Source organism: Schistocerca gregaria, chromosome 5 (assembly GCF_023897955.1).
Source record: "Schistocerca gregaria isolate iqSchGreg1 chromosome 5, iqSchGreg1.2, whole genome shotgun sequence".
NCBI lineage: Eukaryota > Metazoa > Arthropoda > Insecta > Orthoptera > Acrididae > Schistocerca > Schistocerca gregaria.
The window spans coordinates 139477433-139504407 of record NC_064924.1 but is presented as its reverse complement, the minus strand read 5'-3'; the positions used below and the strand labels follow the sequence as shown (position 1 = coordinate 139504407).

General features: G+C 44.0%; 1 protein-coding gene across 7 annotated transcripts in view; it reads right to left on the bottom strand.

The window, feature by feature from the left end:
• LOC126272899 (cytochrome P450 6k1-like) overlaps positions 1–26975 on the bottom strand; it is a 136907-nt gene that overhangs the window by 40265 nt on the left and 69667 nt on the right. For all 7 annotated transcript variants that reach the window (XR_007549277.1, XR_007549276.1, XM_049976157.1 and 4 more), the window contains one exon: positions 18668–18930. Coding sequence is in view for 5 of the 7 variants with exons in the window: in XM_049976157.1 (XP_049832114.1) it covers positions 18668–18930 (263 nt within the window). In the remaining 2 variants the exon portion in view is untranslated. The remainder of the gene's footprint in view (positions 1–18667; positions 18931–26975) is intronic.

The window sequence follows — 26975 nt, the reverse complement described above, 5'->3', positions numbered from 1 at the left end:
AATTAGTGGTGGTTTTCTGGGTTTTCTGGCTGACTGATAAACTTCAGTCCACCCATGAACCAAGACCTATGCTGTTGGTGGGGAGGTTTGCATGCCTCAGCGATACAGATGGCCGTACCGTAGGTGCAACCACAACGGAGGGGTATCTGTTGAGAGGCCAGACAAACGTATGGTTCCTGAAGAGGGGCAGCAGCCTTTTCAGTAGTTGCAAGGGCAACAGTCTGGATGATTAACTGATCTGGCCTTGCAACATTAACCAAAACGGCCTTGCTGTGCTGGTACTGTGAACGGCTGAAAGCAAGGGGAAACTACAGCCATAATTTTTCCCAAGGGCATGCAGCTCTACTGTATGGTTAATGACAATGGCATCCTCTTGAGTAAAATATTCCGGAGGTAAAATAGTCCCCCATTCGAATCTCCAGGCGGGGACTACTCAAAAGGATGTCGTTATCAGGAGAAAGAAAACTGGCGTTCTGCAGATCGGATCGTGGAATGTTAGATCCATTAATTGGGCAGGTAGGTTAGAAAATTTAAAAAGGGAAATGGATGGGTTAAAGTTAGATATAGTGGGTATTAGTGAAGTTCGGTGGCAGGAGGAACAAGACTTCTGGTCAGGTGAATACAGTGCTATAAATACAAAATCAAATAGGGGTAATGCAGGAGTAGGTATAATAATGAATAAAAAAAGTAGGAGTGCGGGTAAGCTACTACAAACAGCATAGTGAACGCATCATTGTGGCCAAGATAGACATGAAGCCCACACGTACCACAGTAGTACAAATTTATATGCCAACTAACTCCACAGATGACGAAGAAATTGAAGAAATGTATGATCAAATAAAAGAAATTATTCAGACTGTGAATGGAAACGAAAATTTAATAGCAGGGGTGACTGAAATTCGATAGTAGGAAAAGGAAGAGAAGGAAACGTAGTAGGTGAATATGAAATGGGGGTAAGAAATGAAAGAGGAAGCCGCCTGGTAGAATTTTGCACAGAGCATAAGTTAATCATGGGTAACACTTGGTTCAAAAATCATGAAAGAAGGTTATATACATGGAACAAGCCTGGAGATACGAAAAGGTATCAGATAGATTATATAACGGTTATCAGGTTTTAAATTGTAAGACATTTTCAGGGGCAGATGTGGACTCTGACCACAATCTGTTGGTTATGAACTGTAGATTAAAACTGAAGAAACTCCAAAAAGGTGGGAATTTAAAGAGATGGGACCTGGATAAACTGACTAAACTAGAGGTTGTACAGAGTTTCAGGGAGAGTATGAGAGAACAATTGACAGAAATGGGGGGGGGGGGGGGGGGGAAGAAATACAGTAGAAGAAGAATGCGTAGCTTTGAGAGATTAAGTAGTGAAGGCAGCAGAGGATCAAGTAAGTAAAGAGATGAGGGCTAGTAGAAATCCTTGGGTAACAGAAGCAATATTGAATTTGATTGATGAAAGGAGAAAATATAAAAATGCAGGAAATGAAGCAGACAAAAATGAATATAACCGTCTCAAAAATGAGTTCGACAGGAAGTGCAAAATGGCTAAGCAGGGTTGGCTAGAGGACAAATGTAAGAATGTAGAGGCATATCACACTAGGGGTAAGATAGATACTGCCTACAAGAAAATTAAAGAGATTTTTGGAGAAAAGAGAACAACTTGTATGAATATCAAGAGCTCAGATGGAGACCCAGTTCTCAGCAAAGAACACATGCCTTGAGAACAACACCTACCCACTCTAAAATCTTCTTTTTGCAGACAATAGAGATTTTCAGTCGTTGATTGACTCCTCTCAGGATATGCAAAGCAGAGGCTTGTTCCCCCTGTGTGGATTGGCTACCAGGCCAATAGAGTCAAGAGGGGAGTTTCAGTGAGTAGAGGACAGTTTATTTGTTTTGTACAATGTGGAGGCGGTTTCGTCTATGCTAATCCGGCTTCTACGCTGAGGTTTGGCGGAAAGTGGTTGTGATTCTATGCCTTCTTCTTCTTCTGGTCCTCCCCTGGTAGGTAGCTTCAGGTCTTTTCCTAGTGGGTAAGACTTGTGGTCTGTAACTTGTGGTGGACTACGAGCCACTAGCAGTTTCCAACTGTACTGACAGTGGAACTGCATATCATCTTGGACATATCAGGTATCATGAGGATGAACTTATTCATCCTGAATTGTCCATATAATGTTTTGTAACGTTCCCTGGCAGCACACACACACACCAGTAATAACATGAAATGACACACATAATTGATGAACTCGAGCGTGCACATTTGCAAATGCTTAACAACAAATGTGGCACGCCTGTTAGGAATGTGTACGGTAATGAGAACATTACGTACAGTTCATACCAACAAAAAAGCAATTCATATGTACTGTAATTGTTTAACAAAAATGTTATTAAATTTTGTGTAAAGGACGTTGGTTATTATTGTAATATTTTCTGTAATAATATTCTTGATGTATTTACGATTGTAATATTTCTATACTGATAATATAATTACGAAATATGTTAATATCCGTGACGAATAAAATGTAAAATATAACCACAGAGGAAAATAATGTTGTAACATTACAAAGAGACATTCACAATCAGCAATAATATAAGTAACGCTACATAATGTTTATTCTTTGTCGTCTTCCTCGAGAGCTGAGAGAGAGAGGAACCTGTTTGTCTGTATCTAACTTTAGCCGCCATTAGAGGAGAAATTATAAAGGTGCGTAATTTTAGTTATTGTTATGGTCTAAATACATTATAATTTATCAAATTTGTGTATTACTAATGTAAATTAGCTTGCCCATGTCATCTACAATATTTCTTTAAAGAATTTTCAGCATTTTTAGCGATTATCGTTGGTGTTGCTGGGCTGTGCCGCGACCGAACGATCTGCAGCGGCGGCACATTTAAAAAAACTGTTCCGCTATAAAATTAACCAAACCCATAAATCGGGAGCAGGTAAAATTAGCAGTGAATTACGAAATATTTTTCTTTTACAGCAATCCTGAGGCTGACTGAATTTATTACTGGTTTTACATTTGTGCATTCATAGGCGGATAATTAACATTGAAGTTGTTAATCTGTTGGTTCTTTCAATTTCCAAAGCAAATAACTTAAACGTATAGTGAAGTGTGTTTTGTCAATGATAATTAAACGTTCAGGTCGGCTTGGCAATATTCAACCATTTTATGCTAACAGAGACAGTCTTGTGTTCAATAGCTAACGCCGGGAAAGAATGCAGTAAATACTTAAAAAACCACTGCATTTAGAAAATGTGTGCCAAGGCCGAAATACGTAAAAAATTTAATTTAAATAATTTTCAAACTCATAAATGTTATTAATCAGTTAGTTTGAATTTATCAGCAGGAGAGGGTTGCTAAGGTTCACGTAATTTTAAATGTGCTTAATTCTGTCTAAATGAATTTTTATTACCACACGTAAATAAGGGGTTCTACAACAAAGTTCGTACTGAAGGAGTAAATAACAAAAATATTTAGAGCCATTTCTTCCCCAATTTCATCAATGCATTTTTTACATAATATATATATTTTTTCTCATTAAAGTTTGACAATTCTGGCATGCACCGTTCTGCCTGTGAGTGAAACTGGTTTGGCCAGACCAGAGAACGGGTGCGCCTCGGACTGAGTTCTGCTGGGATTTCAGGGTTCTGAAAGGGAAGTTTCTAATAATCAGAACGCCACTCTGTGCAGTTTGCAGATTGCCGTGGACCCATCAGAACATTCCAACTGTCGCAGTGCACCAATCCTCGCCCACAGCACGCTATTTTCTGCTGCCACCTGAATCAAGGTGAAAAGGTAAGGTATTGATGCCCTGGCTTATGGTAGTTAAATGATACTCATAGCTCTCTGTTCTCCGGTAAACCATAGTTTATCGTATACTTGGTCGTCGTTGATTCCTTTTGAGTAGAACTGGAGCTCACGGTGGATTCAGGTCAACAAAGTGAGATTGCGTTGTAAAAGAGATTAAGTCAGGGGAGAATTTGTATACCTTCGACCTCAATGAATGCTTTGCCGATCATGCACCATCCCTTTTCTGATTTGTTTGTCTTTTTTTTGTAAGATTCATCTACTCGTTGTAGTTATAAAAGGGTTAATAAAACATGTCATTATTTTTGTAATCTTAAATACAGCACTGTTCTCATTCAACTCTTCGCTGTTTTTATTTTATTGTGGCGATACTTAGGTGTACCAGCAATTCAAGGTTCAATCTATATAACTTAGTTAATTTGATCAATAATTTGAGTTCTGAAAGTGACTGTACACACAGCCAACAAAAGTACCATGAATAAATGCACTGATTTCATATATAAGAATTTAGTGTGTAGCTCACGATTTATGGTATTGAGAAGATAATACTTTTCTTCATGCAAAGGTAATAACATTTTGCATCACTCAGGCATATAATTATGATTAAAGCAAGCAACTGCTTGCATTAGATGAAATTCTTGAAACTGTGTTTTAATGCTTTGCTCACACTACATACTATGTTTTCCACTGTTCAGTTAATTATTGTTTAAATGTTCCATTATATTCAATCAACAAACATTTTGTGAGAACACCACTCTCATATGCGGCCACATCTATTATTCAAATTATACTGTGGAATTTTATCAATTCATTCCATATATTTTCAGTTATTTTATTTCATTATATGTACCTAACAAATTCGCTAATCTATTACATAAACTAGTTAAAGATATCACACGTACACCACCTGACAAAAATAGTGAAGCATCTAGAAGACACGGTTGTATGTCAACGTAACTTCATACAAACACACACCGTTGGCATGTATGTAAATGATTAGAGTCGCAGTTCTCTGTGGTAAGTAGAATGCCCCCCACCTGCATGCAGTAGTAATGTTCAAGTTTAATGTTGTGAGTAGGTTAGTTAGGGTATAAAACAGGACTGAACAAAGTCAGATATTGAGTGATTACAGTGAAGGACACTAAGATGGCGTGTGCTCGTGTGAGACAGCGTTATCATCATCTGAAAGTATGAAAGGGCCTCATTGTGGATCTCCATTTCACTGGCTGCTGATATGGTGCAATTTCAATTGGGGGCCTACAGGTGCAACAGTAGCCTAATGTTGATTGCATGGGATCCTGATAGCTAGCATGCTGCTCTTCAGTATTCTGAACGACTATAAATGTGCACTACAAACGAGGTTCGTTGCACTGCATACTGCTGCGTCACGAATAGGTACCGCCATGGATGTGGGGAATTCTTGCAAATTTCTTGCAGTTATGGCTGGAAGACAGTAGTTACGGGACTGATTGCCACATTGGATGGCAGGCAAGGAGGATGTTGATATTTAACAAACAATTATGTGATGCATGGTTTATGACACCACTGTACAGGATGGGCACTTGGGCAGGCGGTGAGCGTTATGGAATGAGCAGGACAAAATTTAGATAAAGGCCATTTAATGGCGAAAGTATGTTAAAAAGACATCACGTAGCCAGGTCTAGGGAGGCAAGGGTGAGTCAGAGCGTAGAGTTTGGCGAGACATAGTTCGCAAAGCTAACAAAAGTTGACGTCTGCCAATCGGGCCAGTCCGAGCGGCATGCCGGCTGCAAAAACTAAGTCCTCGGCGCTGCAGCACTGGCTGAAGCGGGAGATGTTTACTGCTACAGGCCGCGCGTCCAAGAGGGCGGGAAGACAAGAATACAAGACAGTGGGCACGGCGCCGGTCGGACGGGTATATTCGACGCACCACGCAGCCTCCTCAGCCCTGATTGGTCAGGACCGAGAAATCCGAGGGGGCGTCAATGGAACTATCCAGAGCATTGCCTGCTAAGCGACACCTGGAAAGGCATTACCTAGTAAGCACATGAGGGAGGCGCGTGATCAATGTCCCCTTCCTTGGTGCTGACTTCCTGCTACTAGACCATGGGACGAAAGAATTTACAGGCAGCTAACACTGCCGGCTGTGGCTTGGCGGCAATGGAATAATGAAGCTCATATAATACAGTAAAATCCCCTACTGTCTGGCTCATCCTTTACACCACGAAAAGGCAGGACCTGGAAGGCGCTGTATACAAATGTGAAGTAATCAGGGCAGCACAGAGTACTGACATACTCTGAAGAACCCATACATTGCATTTACAATAGCGCTTAGTGACTTGTGTGTAGGGGCTAAAGCAGGCTGAGGAAAGCTGACGTAATTATTAAAGAGCACTCTACTTGTCCCTCCAAAGGAACTACGTCAGAGGTGTAGCGAAAACATGTATAAAAAAGCAAGTCTGGAGGCTCAGATCCGGCAGTTGTGTCGCCATTCTGTCTGTGTCGGGAACTGGAGTGAACGACGATTGTTTAAGCTGGCCAACTTCAACGACCTCTGGTGACGGATATCGGCAGCCACCTGGCCCTCCGATTTACCGCCAACTTCTGCTGCACTGGCATGGGGAGTGAGAGGGCTGCTGGCCTCTGCTGTCCTTTGTTGTTATCGTCCGGAGGACTGCAAGCTGCCATCTGTAAGGGCGGCGCTGCTGGCGTGCGAACTCACGTCGTCCCAGTTCTGGAACTGTATGCAATCACTGACCAAGCTGTGCGCTGGGCAGACGGCCAGAGCTGCTAAAAGGCTCACTACAGCGACGGCACTCTACAGGGGATCCGCGAGTTGCGCTTGAGGGGGCAGCCAGCTGGCCTACTGGTGCAGCCAACACATGCAGCAGCCACTTAGCTAAGGTCTGAGTGGGAGCGCTACATCTGCAAGTATGGGCGACTGGACGCCGATGCAGCAGAATCCAGGCTCACTCGCCAATGCTTGTCTGCACCCTTCAGTGTAAGTCACCCCTCTCCCCCAAACCAAATCACTCAGTCGTTCTAATATATAATAACCCCTGATCTAAGGGGGTTGTAGTTGTCAGAAAGTGGATGTGTCAGGAACTGTTTATCCACATCCAACACTACATTTTGGTGACAGAGTTCGATTTGGTGAGTGGTGAGTGAGGCAGTGACACTTAACGTCGGTTGGATGGTACCAGCTCAGCACAATGTGTGCTCGTTGTCAGAGTTAGTTGTGTGAGCTAGGGCACAAGATGTTTAGAGTTACTTTTGTGAAGTCCTAGGAACCTGTGTACTGTTTAGTGGTACTGGTGGACGAGACAATTTAGTGCTAATGAGGTGTTCATTCTTCAGTTTGTCTGGGCGTGTGTCGCCATGTACCAGAACTTTAGCAGCTGTTTGTTCTGTATGTAGTCGTGCTGGTCATTTGTCTAGTATCTGTGCTGAGTGTAGATCGACAGTGATCCGCCAGAGGAATTATTTTGTGCTTACATTATCTGTGTAGGATTTAATGCGAGTTTGTGTTTTGTCTTTTTTTTTTAAATTTCTGTTGATTTGAAGTGGAAGTAGAGTACGCAAAATGGTTGAAACACTTGCTGCTACTTCAGATGCACTTGCTGCTTCTTTTGGGAGAAATTAAGTACAGTGACGATGCAGCGGAAAGAGCCTGTAGAGGCATTCTAGGATAGAATCTGTAAGCTAAGTGCAAAGACACATGTACAGATCCAGAATGCAGAAACTAATAGGGTACTGCTACAGGAGGCAGAAAATAGAGCGACGGATTGTTTTTTGCGTTGTATACCTACAGAAATGTCGCGAAGGGTACGGATGGAGAACATGGACGACTTGGAGCCCACTCTTAGGATCGAAACACTTATGGAGGTGTTGTATATGGCCACAAAGCAGGTAGTGGACCATTGCATTTTCACTTCTGAAGTCAAGTGTTGTAGATGTGGTCGGGAGGGGCATGTAAGAAAGCAGTGTAAGCAGCGAGAATGCTATGTGTGTGGAGGTGTTGCCACGCATAGGTGAAGGTTATTCAGTCATTTTCAGTCTATACTTTCTTGACAAAGATTACACTGAGATTGATCTTTTGGAATTCACAGTGGAACTCAGTGGGACTTTGTTTCAACTGGGGTAAACAGTTATAACTGAGACAATGGCGCAATCATGCGGGGGAGACCAAAAAAAAGGCATACGTTTTCAGTAAAGATTAATCAGCAGGATAAAATACCAGCAGGTATGGGAATGATAGTGTGGGTTTCAGTGCATACCGATTTGCCGATAGAAACATTATATGTGGTTGAACAGTTCATAAGCAATGAAGAGTTGGATAGTTCACATTGTTTTCCAGATGAGAGTGTACCACATGTGAGTAACATTCGGAGGGGAGGTGACTCCGTCAAAGGGTGCAAAATAGTTACTCTGGAAGTCTTGGAAGACGATGACTTTGATAGGTCGAGGCTAGAGAAAACCCACAAGCAAACCGTCGATACAGAAGTGTTGCGAGGGAAAGTAGATCGTTTGAAGGGCAGTGATCGAATGGCTATGGAGAATTTGTTGTTGAGGTTTAGTGATTTATTTTGTGTGAACGGACGCAAGATCACATATCGACAGGGGATAGTGCACCAATTGATAGGAAGCCATAATTTATAGCAAGGGTGCATTATTAAAGAGCACTGCACTTGTCTCCTGCAGAGGAACTACGTCAGATGCGTAAGGAAAATAAGTCTGGAGACTGAAATCGGGCAGACGTGTCGCCATTCTGTCCGCATCTAGAACCGGAGAGAATGGCGATTGTTTAAGTTGCATTCCAATTACGACGACTTCTGGTGACGGATATCGGCGGCCAATTGGCCCTCTCAAACTACTCCAACCTCCGCTGCACGGCCGCGCCATAGCTGCCCCGGGGCGGGCTTTACCTTGCAGCTGCAATGGCACGAGGAGCGAGAGGGCTGCTGGCCTCCGCTCTCTGGGTGACATCGTCTAAAGGACTGGAAGCCGCCATCCGTAGGCACGAACTCGCTGCGTCCCGGTTGCAGAACTGTATGCAGTTACCGACCGACCTGCCTTGGATGGACGGCCAGAACTGCTAAGGCTCACTACAATAACAGAGAAAGGCTGTTTCCCTTTGGTGTTCTGCATGGGGTCCATGTGTTGCGTTTGATGGAGCAGTCAGCTGTGTCGTGGGCAACCAGCACAGCCGGCACACACACACATCAGTGAATGGGAGCACTATGTTTACAAGGCTGGGTGACCGAATGCCGACGCACCACATCCCGGCATTAGCATTGGCGCTGATGGACGCACGCCTGTTGTGCGGCTCTTTCACCGGAATCACTGAAAGGTTGCTTGTGTACCTTCAGTGCAATAAAGTTAATGACACACTGTCTGGTTTTCTCTGCACACTTCAGCAAGAGTCGCCCCTCCTCCAAACCATACCTCTTGGTCGTTCTTACAAATTACAACCCCTGAGCTCGAGAGGCTGGAACGATATCAAGCCCTTCATAACCCTTTCACACCAATATATGCCTGTCATGTGAGAGGAAGTAATGGAGTACTTGCAGCAGTCTGTGTCGGACACTAGCAGTGGCCACATTAGGGAATTACAGTTGTACGCATAGGGTGCTGTTGTCATCATAATGAAAACAGCTGTGTTTTGAGTGGTACCGAGACTGGGGAGCATGGACTGCTTACTGATTGCCGTCGCATTGTGTCCAGTGATGAAATGCTGTTCTGCAATACCATGGACAACCATCGTCAGCGAGTATGTTGGAAGCATGGACAAAGGTCCACCTCTTCCAATGTTACGGAGAGGCACAGCAGTGTTACTGCTAGTGTCATGGCGTGGAGGGCCATGGGGTACGACATCAGGTCACGGCTGGCGGTGGATGAGGCAACCCTTCACCACAAAAGCGTACGTTACGGACATCCTGCGTCTTCGTGTGTTAACTCACATATGATAGCACACTTGCTCTGAGCACTATGGGACTTAACATCTGAGGTCATCGGTCCCCTACAACTTAGAACTACTTAAACCTAGTTAACCTAAGGACATCACACACAACCATGCCCCAGGCAGGATTCGAACCTGCGACCATAGTGGTCACGCGGTTCGAGACTGAAGCGCCTAGAACCGCTCGGCCACTCCGGGCGGCGGCATGTGTCCCTATGATTGTGTGGCCAGTAATAATGACAGGTGTGTGCCCAGCAGAACATATGGGACGTCAGCTCAGCTCCAGTTCTAGTATCCAGGATATCAATGTGCAGTTAGAACAGCTGAGGGCCAGTTTACCTGAGGACAAGATACAACGGCTCTATGAGACCTTTCCCATCCGAATTAGTGCATGCATCCGAGCAGGTGTGTTGCAACGTCTTACTGATAAATGCGCTCGTACCACCGTGTTTTTTTGTAAATATTGCTCGATTTTGTAATCTCTGAAATAACGTCACGTATCCTCTCGACCGATAGCGTTTCATTTTGTTTCCTCCACCCCTTATGGACGCTTCATTTTTTGTTTGTTAGGAAGTATATTTCTATCATTCTTGTTTTGGTGGAGACTGAGTGTTTGGGAACATGCACGAGACAGAGGTCATGAGCAGGGCGTACGACGAGTTATTGTTCAAGGACAGCAGTTATTTTAGAAAAATGAAAATTATAATATAAATTATTACACTCCTGGAAATGGAAAAAAGAACACATTGACACCGGTGTGTCAGACCCACCATACTTGCTCCGGACACTGCGAGAGGGCTGTACAAGCAATGATCACACGCACGGCACAGCGGACACACCAGGAACCGCGGTGTTGGCCGTCGAATGGCGCTAGCTGCGCAGCATTTGTGCACCGCCGCCGTCAGTGTCAGTCAGTTTGCCGTGGCATACGGAGCTCCATCGCAGTCTTTAACACTGGTAGCATGCCGCGACAGCGTGGACGTGAACCGTATGTGCAGCTGACGGACTTTGAGCGAGGGCGTATAGTGGGCATGCGGGAGGCCGGGTGGACGTACCGCCGAATTGCTCAACACGTGGGGCGTGAGGTCTCCACAGTACATCGATGTTGTCGCCAGTGGTCGGCGGAAGGTGCACGTGCCCGTCGACCTGGGACCGGACCGCAGCGACGCACGGATGCACGACCAGACCGTAGTATCCTACGCAGTGCCGTAGGGGACCGCACCGCCACTTCCCAGCAAATTAGGGACACTGTTGCTCCTGGGGTATCGGCGAGGACCATTCGCAACCGTCTCCATGAAGCTGGGCTACGGTCCCGCACACCGTTACGCCGTCTTCCGCTCACGCACCAACATCGTGCAGCCCGCCTCCAGTGGTGTCGCGACAGGCGTGAATGGAGGGACGAATGGAGACGTGTCGTCTTCAGCGATGAGAGTCGCTTCTGCCTTGGTGCCAATGATGGTCGTATGCGTGTTTGGCGCCGTGCAGGTGAGCGCCACAATCAGGACTGCATACGACCGAGGCACACAGGGCCAACACCCGACATCATGCTGTGGGGAGCGATCTTCTACACTGGCCGTACACCTCTGGTGATCGTCGAGGGGACACTGAATAGTGCACGGTACATCCAAACCGTCATCGAGCCCATCGTTCTACCATTCCTAGACCGGCAAGGGAATTTGCTATTCCAACAGGACAATGCACATCCGCATGTATCCCGTGCCACCCAACGTGCTCTAGAAGGTGTAAGTCAACTACCCTGGCCAGAAAGATCTCCGGATCTGTCTCCCATTGAGCATGTTTGGGCCTGGATGAAGCGTCGTCTCACGCGGTCTGCACGTCCAGCACGAACGCTGGTCCAACTGAGGCGCCAGGTGGAAATGGCATGGCAAGCCGTTCCACAGGACTACATCCAGCATCTCTACGATCGTCTCCATGGGAGAATAGCAGCCTGCATTGCTGCGAAAGGTGGATATACACTGTACTAGTGCCGACATTGTGCATGCTCTGTTGCCTGTGTCTGTGTGCCTGTGGTTCTGTCAGTGTGATCATGTGATGTATCTGACCCCAGGAATGTGTCAATAAAGTTTCCCCTTCCTGGGACAATGAATTCACGGTGTTCTTATTTCAATTTCCAGGAGTGTATAATACAGGGTGTTTCAAAAAGGACTTTCCAAATTTATGTAGTACCTATATTTTCATAGTACCTACAGAGGTGACTGTAGAGCCAATTTTACTTCATGCAAGATGGTGCACCACCCCACTAACTGGCTGACGTCCGGGAATCTCTCAGGCACCGCTTTCCAGCCCATGTTCATCAAACCTGACACCACTCGGCTTTTTTATGGGGATTCATCAAGATACTGTGGCTGTACCTCCTGTGCTGGCATCTCTACCTAAATTTAGAGGAAAAATTTACGCCATCACTGAGCAAGTTACACTTGCAATGGGAAGAAATTGACTCCTGATGTGATGTGTGCAGGATAACGAACGGATGCCACATACGACAACTTTGTTTAAAGTAAAAAAAAAATTGATATGTTTCCCTACAAAATAACACTAAACCCAGCTCTACATCGTCTTTGAATAAATTTATATGAAGTTTTAAACTTGTAAAGTCGGTTTTGGAACACCTTTAGTATTCTAAATGGATTGACGGATTTTTGTTGTGCCCATTAGGCCTATTTGATTCACTGTTTTATATGCTGAATGGTAGTAAAGATAAACTGATGAGAAATGTGTTGTTTCAACATTTGCGTTTGGTTATGTACGAGGTGCATTCAAGTTCTAAGGCCTCCAATTTTTTTTCTCTGGACTGGAAAGAGATAGAAACATGCGCATTGTTTTAAAATGAGGCCGCGTTCATTGTCAATACGTCCCAGAGATGGCAGCACCATACGGCAGATGGAATTTTACCGCCAGCGGCGAGAATGAGAACTGTTTTAAATACTTAAAATGGCAAGGTTTTCCTTACTTTAACAGCGTGCACTCATTCGTTTTCTGAATTTGCGTGGTATGAAACCAATTGAAATTCATCTACAGTTGAAGGAGAATTGTGGTGATGGAGTTATGGATGTGTCGAAAGTGTGTTTGTGGGTGCGACAGTTTAATGAAGGCAGAACATTGTGTGACAACAAACCGAAACAACCTCAGGCTCGCACAAGCCTGTCTGACGACATGATCGAGAAAGTGGGTTCTGTGCACACAATACTGCATGACAACCTGAAAATGCGAAAAGTGTCATCCACGTGGGTGCCACGAATGCTGACGGACAACCACATGGTTGCCCGTGTGACATGTTGCCAAGCAATGTTGATGCGCAACGACAATGGATGAGACGTGGATGCCATTTTTCAATCCAGAAACAAAGCGCCAGTCAACTCAATGGAAGCACACAGATTTACCGCCACCAAATAAAAAATTTCGGGTAACCGCCAGTGCTGAAAAAATGATGGTGTCCATGTTCTGGGACAGCGAGGGCGTAATCCTTACCCATTGCGTTCCAAAGGGCACTACGGTAACAGGTACATCCTACGAAAATGTTTTGAAGAACAAATTCCTTCCTGCACTGCATGAAAAACGTCCGGGAAGCGCTGCGCGTGTGCTGTTTCACCAAGACAACGCATCCGCACATCGCGCTAACGTTACGCAACAGTTTCTTCGTGATAACAACTTTGAAGTGATTCCTCATGCTCCCTACTCACCTGACCTGGCTCCTAGTGACTTTTGGCTTTTTCCAACAATGAAAGACACTCTCCGTGGGCGCACATTCACCAGCTGTGCTGCTATTGCCTCAGCGATTTTCCAGTGGTCAAAACAGACTCCTACAGAAGCCTTCGCCGCTGCCACAGAATCATGGCGTCTGCGTTGTGAAAAATGTGTACGTCTGCAGGGCGATTACGTCGAGAAGTAACGCCAGTTTCATCGATTTTGGTTGAGTAGTTAATTAGAAAAAAAATCGGGGGCCTTAGAACTTGAATGCACCTCATATATATACATGCAATTCGACTGCGTTAAAATTTTGTGCTTACACCCAGCAAGATTTCTCAATTAGTACAGCGATTTTAGATAGGTGACTAGCGAGTAGTTTCAACATTGATGTGTATTTCATATAGTGTAGCGGCAGTTCTGTGGTTTCAATATATGAGTGCGTACGCATGTTATAACTGAATTTCAACAAATACAAACAGCAACATTTCAGTTAGGTGTGACATAAAAAGTGCGGTTGACTCTGAAATTCCAGTTCCGGTGGACATTAGGTGACCGATATCACACTCATTCTCTTTTCTTTTTCCAAGTGAATTTCTAATAGCCGTGGCAAAACTTTACTTTCGCTGTCAAATGAGTTATGCCACAAAAACAAGCCATTGCTCGAGCTATTCCTTAGGCACGAAAGAAAAAGGCGCTCGAGCTTTAGAAACAGACGGGAAACTGGAATCCTCTCGAGTACGCAATACTCGATCCAGACAAACATAGCGTGCTGACTTACATCTCGGTGCTTTCCACTGCGACTGATGACTGGGTGTTGTGTGATGTCCTTAGGTTAGTTAGGTTTAAGTAGTTCTAAGTTCTAGGGGACTGATGACCCATAGTGCTCAGAGCCATTTGATTTTTCCACTGCGATGTTGTTAGTACAGTATTTATCCGAGTGCAGTTATTTGAAAAAGAAAAAATGTGCTTGTGTCGCAGTGCCGTCAAATTTAAGATTGAAACACCAGGAATGTGCTGTAGGGAAGGAAAACTGAAATTTCCAGAATAATTTTCACCACCTGAACCTTTATCGACGTTGGTATCAGATGACACAACTCAATCGAAATATTTCTTGACAAACATATGAATGTACAATTCATTGTTCCAAATGACATCCTCTGGCGCAAATATTATTCATATCGACTAATGATTCGCGAAAACTTTGAAAATCACATCTCGAAATGTCGTCAATTGTTCTATCAATACATTGTCGATATGTATGCGAAAATCGACGCCAAACGACTTCTCTACAATTTGCTCCGAAACATAAATCTACAACGACTTTCACCGGTATCAGAATTTCAGTGAAAAATATGAACAATATCATCGAAGCTACAAATTCAAATGGGAAATTTACAGGCGAAGTTATGCCGTTGCTACACGACCCAAAGATACCGACGGATATGCCATTTGAATTCAAACGTGTGCAGCTTCTGGTGCGACTCGCATTTGATATGACAATCAACAAAGCACAGGCACAATTGCTACTAATATTTGAACTAAATTTGGCGAATCCAAATCTCGTGTGGACAGTTGAGCGTGGCCATCCCGTGTGTAGGTAGGGAAATCTGATTTATTTGCGTGTGAACTTAAAGTAAATACAAAAAAATATTCCGTATCCAAAAGCACTTCAACAAACAAAATTTAAACACAAGCGCTCTATTCCTTTGAATGAAATGCAAGGCATACTAGGTACTCACTAGTACTTTATATTAGGTTTTGATAGAAAAGTTGTAGTTGACACTTAAAAAAAAGAAAGCAACTCGATTGTCTTAGCGTCATGGAGAAAGGGGATGGTTTAGAGAAAAGCGCTATAGGTTATCCAGTCAAATTATCAGAATGGAGGAAAAGCGACAGTGCTGAAGCCGAAAGTGATGGACTTTCAGTAGAGGAGACGGTTGAGCCTACTAGAAAAGACTCATCACAGCCGCAGGTATAAATACTAAGCAGTGAGATGATTATTTAGGATCTCAGTAAAGTATTTTGTACTGGTAAAAATTTTCAGTGAGGTCCCTTAAAAGATATGATTTGTCCAAGCAACACTGTACAAACAGAACTACATTTTATTTCTACCATCAGTGGTTAGGATCAAGGCTGTCTCTTCAACAGAAATTGGTAATCGCCACAGTTATAACCCACATGAAGCGATGCGTCCTGCGTTTTTATGGAATAGTGGTCAGCCAAATGGTGGAAATAGAGTCGCGTTGGGGATACTTACACGGGATGAAATGAGGCCCCTGGTGCACCTGCCGTAGTTTCTCGTCAAAAAAACAATACAGGAGCCAGCTGTCCACCACGTAGTCAGATGTACACAGTTTGGAACCAATTTCGACCAACTTGTGTAGGGTTTTCGCGCAGTCACGAATCAGGATGGCTAGTTAGTTGCATGTTATATAAATCATCCTTTCATCGAATTGATTTCGAACGAGTCAGTTTACAGGATATGTACAAAAGTTAAGTGTTAACATTAACGAAAACATTATTCCTTATTTTTTTTATTCCTACTAGTGCAGCTATATTAAAAAAACTGTTTTTTTTACAGACTACTAGTTTTTAGATACAGTTTTGTCTATGGAAAAGAAGTTGTCCAGGAGAAACGATTTTAGGTTAAATTTAAAACTTACTTTGCTATCTCTCAGACATTTTATGTTTTTGGGCAAATGACCAAAACTTTTTATTGCTGCATACTGAACCCATTTCTGGGCCACTGAAAGTTTTAAAATGGGTAATAAAGGTCACTTTTTCATCTTTTAATGTTATAAGTGTGGACACGAGTACTCTTCTTAAATTCTAATGGATTACGCATGACGAATTTCATTATCAAATACATGTATTGTGTATTGCCCAGCTCCTTGAATAGATACCTATATGACGACCACAGGCGAACACCTCATATTGTTATTACTGTTTCCTTTTGCGCAACCAATACTTTCTTTTCGAGTGATGAGTTGGCCATAAAGATATGCAATAAACATTATTGAGTGGAGATGTGCAAAATCTGTCAGGAGGCTAATTCGTTTGCTTCCAAGACTAGCAAATATACGAGGAGGAAATGTAGCAGATCTTAAAGAGTCTGGGAAGCTCAGTAATGTGCTTATTCCAGTTCAAGTTTTCACCAATAGGTACAAAAATCCGGAGCATTCTACCCTGTTAACTTACTCCTCTTCATGGGCTACATAAGGTTTCTGCGTGGCTCTGTTTGTTGTACAGAATATACTATCTTTTCTCAAAATTAAGAGAGCGTCCATTTTCAGGAAACCAGTTAATGACTCTTCCAAAAACATCATTAAAATTCTCTTCAGTGGCTTTCTCTATAATGCAATTTATTATAACACTATCTGTAAAAAGTGTCAATTCTGCTTGTCGAATCCTGCCTCGGGCATGGATGTGTGTGATGTCCTTAGGTTAGTTAGGTTTAAGTAGTTGTAAGTTCTAGGGGACTAATGACCACAGCAGCTAAGTCCCATAGTGTGCAGAGCCATTTGAACCATTTGAACTGGATGATTTATTCAAATAAAAGAGCTTCACAAGTCAGTCAATGACTCGTTGGTCCACTTCTGGCCCTTATGAAAGTAGGCTTTCGGCTTGGCATTGACTGAAAGAGGTGTTGGATGTCTTCCTGAGTGACGTGTAGTGGCTGGCTGGAAGGCCCTGTCAATAATGCTCTAAATGTTCTCAATTGGGGAGCGATCCAGCGACCTTGGTGGCCAAAGTATGGCCCGCATAGCACTGTGCTGTGAGGGTGCCACATACGACAACGAAAGGAGTCTTGCAATGAGAAGAATGGGCATCTCTTGGATGTCAGGCCATATACCAGGCGACAGTAAGGTTGGTATATCACCGCTGTCTGGGGCGTTTCCTGACACGTCTTTGGCCTGGAATCTCATTTACTAGAATAGAATTGTCTTCAATGAAGAGTACCACTTTGAAATGAGGCTCAATGACCAACATCTCGAGACGCCCTGAGCAGAGGTGGGATACCAGCCTTACTGACGCTCGGCATGTGGCCCTTCAACCAGGAGTGATGGTCTGGAGTGGTATTTGATTTCATAGCAGGCGCCATTTGGTGTTCGTCCGTGGCACCTATACAGCACGGCGGTACATCGTTTTGTTGCCCTTCATCCATTTCACTAAGATAACGGCCGCCCATTCCCAGCGAGCATTTCTTCTGCTTGTCTTCGTACTTGCCGAACCCTATCTTCGCCAGCAAGGTCGCTGGATATCTCCACTACTGATAATTTGGAGCGTTATGGGCAGGGCTGTCCAACCATGTCGGGAGTCTGACGTTCTAACGCGCCAATTGGACAGAATTTGTCACGATATCCAACAACTCCATCAATCATTGCACAAGGGACAGAGGTGGACCAGCGTGTTATTGACTTGTTCAATTTGTGAAGCTGTTTCTCTTGAACAAATCATCCAAATTGTCTGAAGTTGTAATCATTTGTTTGTCTCTATACGTAAGTTGCATCTACCGATTTCGTCCATTTCGGATAATTGTTTCTTGATGTGTGGATTTTTGTGTGTGTCTTACAATGCAAATAGGGACTAATAGCGGACTTTGCAGGTCTCTCTTTGTGACTTCTCCCCTAGTTACTATAATTTTCTCTCTTTCCAACAGTGTAGAAATTACTCAGCACAGCTTTTTGCATTCTACCATTCCACATTTCAAACCAATTGTGTCTAAAACCACCAACTTAAGTTTTTGCAAGAGTTAATATGGTCTACACAATGAGACAGTTCAGAAAGATCACAAAAACAACTGGTGACATTTTATTATTTAATGCTTGTAACATTTGGAGCATAGTGGAGCAACTCTCGACACTGTCTGTGTGTCCTGAAATCAATGCCACAATATACGACTACCGTCATTATGGAGCAAGGGCCGGCCGGGTGGCCGAGCGGTTCTAGGCGCTACAGTCTGGAACCGCGCGACCGCTAGCGTCGCAGGTTCGAATCCTGCCCCGGGCATGGACGTGTGTGATGTCCTTAGGTTAGTTAGGTTTAAGTAGTTCTAAGTTCTAGGGGACTGATGACCACAGCAGTTAAGTCGCCTTGAGCTCGGAGCAATTTTTTGAGCAAGGGGGTGCGCTACACATACAGTGGAAAGAGAGAAAAGTCGTTTACCGTCATTACACAGTTTATGTGACTGACGTAGGCTGCCACTTACTGGACGAATCTGGTCAACTTGGGGCTGATGACGGACAGCATTAAGGCGAGCCCAGTGATGAGAGAGGGCTCGAAGATCTTGCGCCCCCAGTGGCGGAACTCGTTGTCCGGGTCGCGCTGGCAATGGACCTCGATGCCGAAACCGACGGAGGCGATGAAGTCGGTGGAGTACCTGGCGAGCAGCTCCCGCACCTCCACCGCCTCGCTGCGCCCCGCCACCCCCTCCAGCACCGCCGCCATCTCGTGGCCGCAGTCCACCAGCGTCTGGACAAGCAAGTACACCCACTCATCGCCGACTGGTTCTCTTAGCGGACGCGAATCACTCGTGACTTTACAGTCGCTAGCAAACTGGACTCACAGGCCGCCTCAGCAGTTAATACTGATGAAGGAGGACGCGAATGAACAGAGCCATCCAGACAATCCGTATCACTAAGCGGCTCAAATGGTCGCCCAGTCCCAGTTGCAGACAGCCTGCCTAACAGATTCCAGGGAGAGATACAGGAGTTGGACAGAAACACGGAGACATAGCGAAGAATGCGTACTTGAGCATAAATGCAGATGCCGGCCAAGCATGCGGGATGCGCTCTCATATTTGATCACAAAGTGCACCAGTGTAATGCCCTCAATACGTTGCAAGTGTCAGTCGCGATCACAACAGTGTTCCATGTAGTTGTGAGTGCATTCTGTCGGAGTTAAGTGAATGTAAATTGCTGGTGCTTATATGGTGGTTGCTCCCACCACAAAGGGAGCACAAGTGTCTGGTGTTTCAAGAGGCACCCACAACTTGGATGAAAGTGTGCATTGAGTGATCCTAACGAATAGTTAGTGAATGGGATTGTGATGAAAAATAAGAGGACGATTGCTGCAAAAATTGCTGCAGAACAGACCTGAACGTCGTACTCACGAATTCTGGCCGCGTGGGGTGACTGTGCGGTCTAAGGCGTCTTGCCACGCACGTTTCAAGCGACTCCCCCCATTGGAGGTTCGAGTCCTCCATTGGGAATGGGTGTGTGTATGTGTGTTGTCCTTAGAGTAAGTTAGTTTAAGTTAGATTAAGTAGAGTTAAGCCTAGGGACCAATGACCTCAGCAGTTTGGTCCCATAGAACTTACCACCACCACCACGAATCCTGTCAGCACCAAAATAACACACAGCGGGTTCCATAATCTGAGAATTGCAGGGCAAGCTGGAATTACAGAACCGCTTATCAGTAATGCAAATGCCTGCAACAGGAAAACGTGGGATAAAACTATAAAAGATGAACTATGGAGCAATGGAAGACAGTCTTTTGGTAAGGTGAGTGTTACTGCAGACTGTTTCCAACTTCGGATCGACTTTATGTCTCAAGAGTGAAACGTGGGGAGTGTTTGCAGGGCGATATCGTGGTATACCATGGGCGCCGTGGTTGCTCTGCATCATTGCATTAATGCCAACTAGTATGTGGCCTTTTTGGCTGATCAGGTCCTTCCCATGGTACAATGTATGTTCCCCGATGGTGATAATCTGTTCTAAGACGACAGGGCCCCTCTTTACACAACTCACGTCGTCCAGGACTGGCTTTGTCACATCGCCCCCAGCCATCACAGTGCCCAGATCTCAGTATTACTGAACCTTTGTTGTCTACTTTGGAGAGAAGGGTGCGTGATCGCTACCCACGTGCACAGTTTGCTGAACTAGCCACTCTTTTGCAGGAAGAATGGAATAAGGTTGTTTTGAAAACCATACAGGATCTGTATTTATCAATTCCGACACGAGTGGAACTGGTCTGAATCCCAACGATTTTCCTACACCGTACCTCTACGGAAAAAGTGCGACGCAAAAGAAGGATAAGGCTGTAGATGAAGTAATTCTATCATCCATCTTATAAAGGCTATACCTAGAGTCACGTATTACCGAGAGAAAGATAGGCAGTAATCCAATACCCATCACAATAATACAATTTTATAAAGCAACTAGTTCCCCAAATAATGAAGACACTGAAGAAATGAATGATGAGTTAAAGCAAATTATTCAGATAGTTAAGGGAGATGACAATTTAATAGCGGTGGGGGACTTCATTCCGATAGTAAGAAACGAATGGGAAGGAAAAATAGTAGGTGAATATCTACTGAGAAAAAGGAATGAAAGAGGAAGCCGCCTGGTAGAATTTTGCACAGAGCACTGTTCAATGATTCCTGACACTTGGAGACACCGGAAGATTACAGATTGATTACGTAACGGTAAGACAGATTTTAACTTCTAAGACATGTGCAGTGGCAGATGTGAACTGAGACCACAATGTTCTGGTTATAAAATGTAGACTAAAACTGAAGAAACTGCGAAAAGATGGGAGTTTAAAGAGATGGGGCCAGGATGGTTCAAATGGCTCTGAGCACTATGGGACTCAACTACTGTGGTCATCAGTCCCCTAGAACTTAGAACCACTTAAACCTAACTAACCTAAGGACATCACACACACCCATGACCGAGGCAGAATTCGAACCTGCGACCGTAGCAGCAGCGCGGCTCCGGACTGGAGCACCTAGAACCGCACGGCCACCGAAGCCGGCTTAAGAGCCTGGATGAACTGAAGGAACCAGAGGTTGTCGAGAGTTTCAGAGCGAGCATTAGTAAACGAATGTCGGAAACAGGGGAAAGGAATACCGTAGAAGACGAATGGGTAGCTTTGAGAGATGAAATAAATAAGGCAGCAAATGAACAAAATACGTAGGCTAGTAGAAATTGTTGAATAACACCAGAGATATTGAATTTAATTGATGGAAGGAGGAAATATGAAAATGCAGTAAATGAAGCAGTCGAAATGGAATACAAACATATAAAAAAAATGAGATTGACAGGAGGTGCAAAATGGCTAAGCAGGAATGGCTGGAGGACAAGTGTAAGGATTTAGAAGCTTATATCACTACGGAAGAGATAGATACCACCTACAGGAATATTAGAGGGGCTTCTGGAAAAAGAGAAGTAGTTGTATGAAAAACAAGAGCTCTGATGCAAAATCAGTCCTGAACAAAGCAGGGAAAGCTGAGAAATGGAAGGAGTATACAGGCTGTAAACGATATAAGCTGCCAAAAATCCTGTTAACAGAAAACAGGTAATTGATTTAAAACGTGTAGTAACGTGTGTTTGTCCATTTCCTACGGTTGCCACTGAAAAAGACAAAAAAAATTAATCTCGAGACAATGTCTTTGGACAAGCATACACTCGACAGTCACCCGAACTAGACGTGAGTGTGCAAACATCATGCACATTAGGCTGGAAGTATTCACTAAAAAGGAACAAAACACTAGGGGGTGGCTGTTCCGCCCCCCCTCCCCCCGCAACACAGGTGTACTTATGTAAACAATCACTTAGTGTTTTTTACCGCTCCGCACATTCACACCGCGAGCGTGAGTCGCAAACACGTAGGCAGCTATGGCCTGTGTGTTTGAGTCGCTGTAATACGTCGGTCGTCGGCTGTCGGCGAGTTACCTGTGCAGACGTTATTGCAACTCTGTTAAGCGTTAGGATGGAAGAGAAATTTGCTATCGCAAAACTATTCGATATTCATTTAATTTCTGGCGAGGCAAGCGCAAGGGCAGCTGTATATCGAGAACGCTTCACACAACGAAGACTTCCTGCTGACCGACGTTTGTTGCTAATCACCAAAGGTTTGTATCATCACAATTCTCTGCTTTTGCACGATTATTTTCCTATTCATTTGTAATGAAGTGCAACAGTTATCTTTACCTTTTTATATTTAATTCTGTTTGCAAAACATATTGTCTGTTCTAATATGTGTATTTAACAAGATCCTACTCAGAGTACTAGAAGAATCGCCCACAAGTCAGATATCGCACACTCTCGTTCATCGCATTTTGAACAGGAGCTTTTGAGGCCTTCCCACGTTCAACGGGTACAAGAGTAGCAAGAGCAAGGTTTCCCTCTGTGACGAGAATTCTTAGATTGGCTTTAGTTACAAAGTGCACAGCATGATTTTGTTCGTCATGGATGAACGGTGTTTCGCTCGTGACGCAATAACTAATTCACGTAACATGTAGATGTGATATGTACACAGTCCGCGCCGAGTAGTAGCAACACATTTTCAGTGCAGCTTTTCCGTTAATGCGTGGGGTGGCGGGGGCGGGGGAGGGGGGATATAATTTGTAATTACGTTATTGGGCCTTACGTTTTACCTGTAAGATTGACTGGTAACAGTTACCATTCCTTTCTACTGGAAACATTGCTACCAACTTTAGAAGAACATATTCGTTAGCCGTACGTCATAACATGCGGTTAAAAATGGTTCAAATGGCTCTGAGCACTTCGGGACTTAACATCTGAAGTCGTCAGTCCCCTAGAACTTATAACTACTTAAACCTAACTAACCTAAGGACATCACACACATCCATGCCCGAGGCAGGATTCGAACCAGCGACCATAGCGGTCGCGCAGTCCCAGACTGTAGCCCCTAGAACCGCTCGCCCACCGAGGCCGGCTAACATGCAGTTATTCAACGATGGTGCTCCACCACACCTTGGTAACAGAGTACAAAGATTTTTGAACAATTGATTTCCAGGACGTCCTGGTCCATGTTGATGGACAGCACGCAGTCGTGATTTAAATCCATTGGATATGTACTTCTGGGACCATATGAAGGAACTAATTTATGCTCAGCAAGTAAATAATGTAGATTTTCGATGCTGCCAGTACCATAAAGACGAATGTGCATGTGTGTGAACGAGTGCGACGAAACTGGCTTCCTCCTAATGAAGCACGTGATGAATCAAATGGTGGACATTTAGAACACCTATAGTAGTATTGGTGTAAGAGAAAACAAAGTAATACGGGTATCATTTTCGTGTAGGTACTGTTGTGCTTAAGGAAAATAATCTTAATTTAATTTTCCTTCTGATATTGGTGTAAAAATTGTGCAATTAATGCACAACGTATTGGGTAGTGATTGGTTGATTTTGTACTAAGAGAAACACATTTTATTTTATGTTAGTTTTTCCTTACTACCACAGCCTGCATCATGGTAGTGTTGCAAAAAAGAAAACGACTGGTTACACTTAGTCCACTGTTTATGTAAAAAGAAATACACGTTCTTTACAACCCACTGATTCTTTACACCGCTTCTTTCGGTAACACCTAATTGAAGCGCCTCGTCGTTGTACACATCCAATGTTTACACTCCTTTGGTTCTCTGACTTCCACGTTAATGTCGGTAATATATAAGCTAGGTCATGTACCGTCAGTTCACAATGTAAACAGAAATGCATCTACTATCAGTTCTACAAATATCTATCGTTTAGGTATACAAAAGTAAAGAACATGATACAAAGATATTTAATTACACTTTTGTCAAGCACACCGACATGTACCATCTGTATAATTATGATAGCTTATGCCGTTTATGCCCAGTTTAGAGGGCGTATACAAAGGAGATGTACTTGAAGGCAATATTACAGAAATCGAAGTGGACTTAGATGAAGACGAGATGGTAGATATGGTACGGTGAGAAGAATTTGACAGAGCACTGAAATACCTAAGTCGAAACAAGGCTCCAAGAGTAGATGATCAGCCTTTGGAGAGCCAGCCATGAACGAACTCCTCAATCTGGTGAGCAAGATGCATGAGACAGGCGGAGTACCCTCAGACTTAAAGAAGAATATAATAATTCCAATTCCAAAGGTAGGCCGGTGCCAACAGGTGTGAATATGAAGGAACTATCAACATAGTTATTCATGGTTGCAAAATACTAACACGAATTCTTTACACATGAATGGAAAACCTGGTATAAGCCAGCCTTCGGAAGATCAGTTTGGATACTGGAGAAATGTAAGAACATGCAAGTCAATATTTATCCTATGACTACTCCTAGAAGATAGGTTGTAGCATAGAAAAAGCTTTCGACAACGCTGACTGAGATATTCTCTTTGAAATACTGAGGGTAGCAGGGATAAAATATAGTGAGCGAAAAGCTATTTATAATCTGTGCAGAAACGAGACGGCAGTTATAAGAGCCTAGGTGCATAAAGGAGTAGTAGTAGCTGAGAAGGGGGTGAGGCGGGGTTGTAACTTATCGCCGATCTTATTCAATTTCTACACTGAGCAAGCAATAAAGAAACCCAAAGAAAAATTTGGAGTAGGAATTAAAGTCCAGGGACAAGAAATAAAAACTTTAAGGTTTGTCGATGACGTAATTCTGTCACAGACAGCAAACGACCTGGAAGAGCACTTTAACGGAATGGGCAGTGTCTCAAAAGGAGGATATAAGATTAACACCAACAAAAGCAAACAAGGACGACGGTATGCAATCGAATTAAATCAGGTGACGCTGAGGGATTTATATTAGGAAACAAGATACACTACTGGCCATTAAAATTGTTACACCACGGAGATGACGTACTACAGACGCGAAATTTAACCGACAGGAAGAAGGTGCTGTGATTTGCAAATGCTTAGTTTTTCAGAGCATTCACACAAAGTTGGCGCCGGTGGCGACACCTACAACTTGTTGACATGACGAAAGTTTCTAACCGATTTCTCATACACAAACAGCAGTTGACCGGCGTTGCCTGGTGAAACGTTGTTGTGATGCCTCGTGTAAGGAGGAGAAATGCGTACCATCACGTTTCCGACTTTGATAAAGGTCGGATTGTAGCCTATCGCATTTGCGGTTTATCGTATCGCGACATTTCTGCTCGCGTTGGTCGAGATCCAATGACCGTTTGCAGAATATGGACACGGTGGGTTCAGGAGGGTAATACGGAACGCCGTGCTGAATCCCATCGGCCTTGTATCACTGGCAGTCGAGGTGACAGGCATCTTATCCGCATGGCTGTAACGGATCGTGCAGCCACGTCTCGATCCCTGAGTCAACAGATGGGGACGTTTGCAAGACAACAACCACCTGCACGAACAGTTCGACGACGTTTGCAGCAGCATGGACTATCAGCTCGGAGACCATGGCTGCGGTTACCCTTGACGCTGCTTCACAGACAGGAGCGCCTGCGATGGTGTACTCAACGACGAACCTAGGTGCACGAATGGCAAAACTTCATTTTTTCGGATGAATCCAAGTACTGTTTACAGCATCATCACGGTCGCATCCGTGTTTGGCGACATTATGGTGAACGCACATTGGAAGCGTGTATTCATCGCCATACTGGCGTATCACCTGGCATGATTCTATGGGGTGCCATTGGTTACACATCTTGGTCACCTCTTGTTCGCATTGACGGCACTTTGAGAAGTGGACGTTACATTTCAGATGTGTTACGACCCGTGGCTCTACCCTTCATTTGATCCCTGCGAAACCCTACATTTCAGCAGGACAATGCACGACCGCATGTTGTAGGTCCTGTACAGGCCTTTCTGGATGCAGAAAATGTTCGACTGCTGCCCTGGCCAGCACGTTCTCCAGATCTCTCACCAATCGAAAACGTCTGGTCAATGGTGGCCGAGCAACTGGCTCGTCACAATACGCCAGTCACTACTCTTGATAAACTGTGATATCGGGTTGAAGCTGCATGGGCAGCTGTACCTCTACACGCCATCCAAGCTCTGTTTGACTCAATGCCCAGATTTATCAAGGCCGTTATTGCGGCCAGAGGTGGTTGTTCTGGGTACTGATTTTTCAGGATCTATGCACCCAAATTGCGTGAAAATATAATCACATGTTAGTTCTAGTATAATATATTTGTCCAATGAATACCGTTTATCATCTGCTTCTTCGTGTAGCAATTTTAATGGCCAGTAGAGTATATTAGGAAAGAAGATACTTGAAATAGTAGATGCGTTTTGCTGTTTGGGCAACAAAATAATTGATATTGACCGAAATGCATACTGACAATGGTAAGAAAAGCATTTAAATATTTGGAAGTGTTTGCTAAAAGTATTTGTATGGAGTGTAGTCATATAAGGAACTGAAAAATGGGCGATAAACAGTTTCGACAATTAGAGAACAAAACCTTTTGAAATGTGGTGCTATAGAAGAATACTGAAGATCAGGAAGGTAGAACACATAACTAACGAGGAGGTACTGAATAGAACTGCGTACACAGAAATTAGTGGCACAACCTGACTAGAGGAAGGACTCGATTATCAGAACACGTTCTGAAACAGAAACGTATCACCAATTTGGTATTGGAGGGAAGTCCCTCTGTGTGTGTGAGCTGAGGTGGGGGGGGGGGGGGGAGGGTGAAATCGTAGAGGAAGAGAAAGAGATGAATATGGTAAGGAGGTATGTTGTGAAGTTATTTGGAGATCAAGAGGCTTGCACAGGATAGAGTAGTTTGGAGAGCTGCATCAATCCCATTTTCAGACTGA